Below are 6,189 nucleotides of genomic sequence, written 5' to 3' on the forward strand. Positions count from 1 at the left end.
TAAAGTGCATAGCTCAGAGGAAAAAAACACAAGTCTTCTCACCTACAAGGAGTCAGTACTTGACTTCTGCAGGAGACAGTTAACTAATTAACTCATTAAATTAGAGACAATTACTTGGCAATGTCAGTGAGCCTGCTGCCTGAACAGACAAAACAGAAGAGGGAATTTAGAACTGAAACTAGAAATCTACTCACAGTCAGTCAAGAGACTAAAACATTTTGGGTATTATGTTAACAAAGAAAAGCAGGTACCTCAAAAACAGGTGATACGTTTAAACCGAAAAGTATTTTTTAAAAGAAGACTGACCTGTTTATTTTAAATAACTTCATTGCTTTCAACCCTTATTTTAATTGACTGGATAATAATTTTTAAAAAAAAAAAAAAAAAAAAAAAAAAGAAACATGGAGCAAAGCCCCAGCTGACCCTTGATGGCCATATAGTAAGAGGAAAAAATAAACTTTAGTCATAAGCCATTCAGATTTGGGGTCATTTCTACACTAATACAAGAAAGGAGAGGCAGAATTCTAAAGATGCCATCTTTCGATATCCATCTACTGAATATTTATTTAAACTAATAGAGAACTGCCATGAAGGGATTTTGCAGGTGTAATTAAAGCCCCAAATCAGCTGACCTTAAAATTTAGAGATTATCCAGGTAGGCCTGACCCAAGCAGGTAAGTCCTTTAACAGCAGAGTTTTCTCCGACTGGGAGCAAGAGGTCAGAGAGGCTTGAAGAGTAAGAAGGACTTGACATGCCATTACTGACTTAAATGGGGAGGGGGAAGATGAGAAGAAATTTGGTGCCTTGAGGAGCAGAGAGCAGTCCTTGGCTTCACAGCCAGCAAGAAAACAGGGACCTGAGACCTACAGCCACAAGGAAGTGGATTCTGCCAACCACCTGAAGGAGCCTGAAGTAGATTCTTCCCCAGAGCCTTCAGGTAAGAGCCCAGCCTGGCCAACACCTTCATTTCGACCCATGAGACACTAAGCAGAGAGCCTGGCCAAGCCTGCCTGGACTTCTGACCGATGGAACTATCCGGTCATAAATGAATGTTGTTTTAAATCACTAAGTTTATAGTAATTTGTTACACAACCTTAGAAAACTAATACACAAGGTTTACGTGAGAAACCTGGCGCTAATTCCTTACCCTAGCTGTCTGTGCTGCTGTAATGAATAAAATGTAAATTCACAGTTTAAGACTGTTCCTAAATCCAAGAAAGGTTTCAGTTATGATACATTTTCCTCCTCAAAGGTCCAAAAAAGTATATCGAAATGCCTGATGCTGTGACTGTCAGTGTTCAGTAAATGTGAATGCTCCCCATCTTGACTCCTTTATTATTTATTAGGGACACACATAAGACACTTAACAAGTACAGTCTCACTGTAAACGTTTCAGTAAAAGCTACAGTAAAAGTTTCTAAAGAGGGCTTCCCTGGTGGCGCAGTGGTTGAGAATCCGCCTGCTGATGCAGGGGACATCGGTTTGTGCCCCGGTCCAGGAAGATCCCACATGCTGCGGAGCGGCTGGGCCCGTGAGCCATGGCTGCTGAGCCTGCGCGTCCGGAGCCTGTGCTCCGCAACAGGAGAGGCCACAACAGTAAGAGGCCCACGTACCGCAAAAAAAAAAAAAAAAAAAGTTTCTAAAGAATCTATGACTTGCTCTCCTTTATATTCTACTAAAACTCCTGGCATGGTCCTAACATATATTAGGCATTCAAAAAACAAAAACAAAAAAAGCATCAATCTGTCAGATTGATATAAATATTTATCATATTGGGTCAGCCTTGGTTAACCTCAAATGAGCAAGAGTTCGTTTTGAAGTACACAAAAGGAACCCAGTGAAGGGATGAGGCCACCAAGACAAAAGTGGTCTTTACCTTTACATCTGGCACCTGGGCACCAAGGCTGCTGAGTCCCACGATGGAGTAGAAAGCAGATTCCAAACTTGTGAAAGGGCGATCCAGCGAGGCTTTCAGTCTCTCCACATCATGCCTAGTGAGGTAGTGAGTGGGCGTCAGAGCATGGGCGCTGGCTATGATTGTCAGGGCCAACAGGAAGACAGCGCTTGAACCTTGGGGGGAAACGACTATTAAATAAATACACTCCATACTATTCCAAAGTTCTACACAAAGTTCCAATGATGAGGCACACTAAGGTCTGGGAACCAAATTATGTGAGGAAGGGTGAGGGAACTGGGAGGTTCAACCTGGAGACACGCCTTGGGGAAGTGGTGGGCATGGTCTTCAACTCTGAACGACAGTCCTCCCAGCAGCCTCTGTGCCTCTAAGGCAAGGGACTCATCATGCCATTCCCATCTCAAGTACACGTGTAACTCGTATGCCTCGTAGGACAAACCCAATCCTGAATCCTCCCCGTGGCCTTGCCCGTCCCAAGCAGATCTCCTCCCCCACTCTTTCATCTGTTGCTCTCTGCCCTCCTCTCTGCTCCTTAGTCGTGTTCTTTCCCACCCAGCTCTTTTGCATGCCTTCTCCTGCTTAATTTCAACTTTCAGATTTCGAGTATCTCTTCCTTAAGCCTCCCAACAGCCCTCCTTTGGATGAGGTCCCAGTACTATAGAGTAGCCAACAACGAGGTTTCTGGGGCCAGGTTTAAATCCTAGCTCTGTCACTTCTTAGCAAGGTGGCCATGGAAGTCACAATGTGACCAGCTGTGTCTCAGTTTTCTCAAGTGTAAAGTGGGATAATAACAGCATCTACCTCAGGGTTGTGAGGATTACATGCGTTAATACAGAAATGTTAGTGACTGGCACATATATAGGTAAGTGCTATATAAATGTTAGTTACTTCTTCTATTACATTATTGCTGTTGTTCCTATATCTGCTCACAGCAACCTGCACTTCTATGCAGAATTTTTCACAACTAAAATTAGTAGTGTAATGTCTGATTCCTCTGCTAAACCGTAAGCTTCATGAGGATAGAGACCGTTGCTTTTATTCATCCCAGTAATTCCAGGTCTTGCATATTGCTTGGCACATAGCAGTACTGAATTAATATTTGCTGAATAAATGGAAAGAAAAATCAATCCTCATCCATTTTGCCCCAGGGGACAGAGAGAAATCATAGGAGTGGAACATTTCTACTTTTCATTTGGAAAAAAACACATTCAAATGGGCAGTTTCATGAACAGTCTGCCTCCCAAGTAACAGTAATCACAAGGTTAACATTAATGATTAATGCTCCTTTGCCTATAGCATCAAATTTAGTTTGAACTAGAACCCCTTAAAAAAGGTATTTTACAAATAAGAAAACTGAGGACCAGAACAGCTTGGAGATGGCCAATCTTGGACTCAAACCCAGGTCTATCTATGGAGTTTGCACTCCACTATTTTTTAGAGAATGTTGTAGAAGGGATGCCTACACTAGGGGCATGAGTGTTAGTGCTATTTAAGTCCTCGTGTGTGTTAAATAACCTAAAGAATGCAAAAGCTCTTGAAAAAAACTAGAAAGAGCTCTATGTGGATCATCATTCATCAAATATTTATTAAATACCTACTGTGTACCAAGCACTATTTTTGGTATTAAAAATACAACAGGAAACAGAACAAAAACCCCTAACCTCATGGAGCTTACATTCTAGTTGGAAAAGAAAAACATTACACAAAATAATTATGAAACATTATTTATCATCTTAGAAGGTGAAAAGCGCTATGGAGAAAAATAAAGCACAGAAGGAATATCAGGAAGAGCTGTAATTTTAAATATGGTAGCCTGTGAAGCCCTAAGAAATAAAGATATTGTGTGTGAACCTGAAGGAAAAGAAGGAGCAAGTCATAAAGTTATTTGGAGGGAAACTATCCCAAGAAAAGCAAGGGCAAATACCCTGAATCAGGAGTGCAGATGGTGTTTTTTGCATTAGCAAAGAGAACAATATGGCTGGAGACGATTAAGCAAGGGGTGAGAAGCAGGGACAAGGTAACAGACGTAGCAGAGGCCAAATCCAGAGGGCATTATAGGGACTTTGGCTTTTATAAAGTAAGATGGAAGCCACGGGAAAATCTTGAGCAGAGGAGTGACTCGACTTACATTTTAACAGGAACTTTGTGTTGAGAATAAACAATACTGTGTTGAGATTATAGAGAAGTAAGGATAGAAGACTACTGCCATATCCCAGGAAAAAAGATGTTGGTGGTCTAAGCCAGGGTGACAGCAATGGAGGTACTGAGAAGTGGTTGAAGTCTGGCTAGAATTCAAAGTTAAACCCAGGGGCTTCCCTGGTGGCGCAGTGGTTGAGAGTCCACCTGCCAATGCAGGGGACACGGGTTCGTGCCCCGGTCCGGGAAGATCCCACATGCCACCGAGCGGCTGGGCCCGTGAGCCATGGCCGCTGAGCCTGCGTGTCCGGAGCCCATGCTCCGCAACAGGAAAGGCCACCACAGTGACAGGCCCGCGTACCGCAAAAAAAAAAAAAAAAACTTATGCTGAATCCCCAGTGCCTTGAATATATGCACGCACTCAGTACCTTAAGATCTAGGGAGTTTCTATGACTAGCTTTTGCCAGGTCGACTGTAAGTTCCCCTAACACAGCATCTGTGCCAGAATCCTGATATTCCCACCTCATATTAATCATAACAACTGCGGGGTCTAAACTTTGAACACTTAACATGTGTACGGTATGCCCACACTATGCTAAGTAGTTTGCATCCATTTAGTCATTAAATCCTCACAACATCCAAGTGAGTGCAGTTTTACAGACCATGAAATTGAGTCTCAGAAATAGTTACCTGCCCTAAGACACATAACTAGGTGAGAACCAAACTGCAGGAACTCTATTATCCTCAACCTCTCAAATAATGGAGCAGTGAGCTCACTGACTTATTCACTTTTACCTGGGGCAAGTTACTTCCCTTCTCTGATATTCCATCTGTCAAATGAAAATAACAACAGTACACATTTCCCAAGTTGTTGTGAGACTACATGAGGTTCCATCCTGCACAGTGCCCACTCAATACCTAGCAATACAGTTAAGCTTACTGACTGCTTACTTAGTGCCGCACTGTCCCACGCTACGCAAGGAGATTATCTGATTTAATACTCACCGTAATTCATGAGATAGATAACTTGACTAACTTATTTTACAGATGAGAAACTGAGGGGCAGAGAAATTAAGTAACTTGCACAGGGTCACATTAACGAATACGTGGCAGACTGCAAGTTTGTACCAGAGACTAACTTCAGGACTCATGCTCTAAGCTCCCAAAGAGAGGTGACTGACTGTCTTGCCCCTTTCATTAAAAAGGAAACCATGGTCCAAAAACAGGACGAAGGACTTCCCTGGTGGTGCAGTGGTTAAGACTCTGCGCTCCCAACGCAGCGGGCCCTGGTTCGCTCCCTGGTCAGGGAACTAGATCCCACATGCATGCCGCAACTAAGAGTTCGCATGCCATAACTGAGGACCCTGCCTGCCGCAACCAAGACCTGGTGCAACCAAATAAATAAGTAAATAAATGTTAAAAACAAAAAACAAAAAAAAACAGGACGATTTGACCAAAAGCTCACTCTTATGCCTCCTTGCCCGGAAGCCCGCGCAAGTCAAATGAATGAGTTAAGCCAGCCCGAGCGTTATCCGCGGCCGCGGTCCCTGGCTGGGCCTCGGGGGGACCCGCAGCTCCGCGCCGCACCCGTACCCAACCCCTCCTCCGCGGCAGTCCCACCCGCTGGCCAGCCCTTCGTCAGACCCTCGACCACAAGAGCCCGAGCCCGAGCCCATGCCCCAGCCCCTGCCCCGCAGATGAATGGGATCCCGCCTAGCCGGCTCCTGCGTGGCGAGCACTAGTCTCCTGCAGGCGAGGGCCCACTCGCCAAGGCCTGCGGGCCGCGGAACCCCGTTGTCGAGCCATGCGCAACGCCTCACCCGGCGGCGCCATTCCTCCTAGCAGGTCCCACCAGGGCCCGAGACACAGACGGACTTCCGCTCGGGAAAGTGGCTCCAAGAGTGCGCCGGAGGGGACGCCAGGGATTCGCGGCAGACCCCGCGTGCTAGGATGGGCTCTAGGCACAGGTCAGTCCCCGCCGTCCCGCTGGGCCGGGTCATTCCCAGCAGCTGCGGCCGGGATTCCAGTCCTCGAGCGCAGAGTGCGCTGCAGTCCTCTAGTACAGACCCGCTTCCCCCCCGCGCCCTGGCCCACTTGGAACCGACCGCCTTGCAACCGTCCCATTCCGGGCGTTGCC

The 6,189-nt window shown here is 45.7% G+C and overlaps 1 protein-coding gene across 2 annotated transcripts in view; it reads right to left on the reverse strand.

The window, feature by feature from the left end:
- RPN2 (ribophorin II) overlaps positions 1-6,189 on the reverse strand; it is a 58,099-nt gene extending 51,910 nt beyond the window's left edge. For both annotated transcript variants that reach the window (XM_007447729.1, XM_007447730.1), the window contains exons 1-2: positions 5,873-6,189; positions 1,878-2,071 (exon numbers count right to left, since the gene is read on the reverse strand). In XM_007447729.1, coding sequence (XP_007447791.1) covers positions 1,878-2,071; positions 5,873-5,885 — 207 coding nt within the window. In that variant the 5' untranslated portion in view covers positions 5,886-6,189. The remainder of the gene's footprint in view (positions 1-1,877; positions 2,072-5,872) is intronic.

This window comes from Lipotes vexillifer, unplaced genomic scaffold, assembly GCF_000442215.2.
Source record: "Lipotes vexillifer unplaced genomic scaffold, Lipotes_vexillifer_v1.1 scaffold397, whole genome shotgun sequence".
NCBI lineage: Eukaryota > Metazoa > Chordata > Mammalia > Artiodactyla > Lipotidae > Lipotes > Lipotes vexillifer.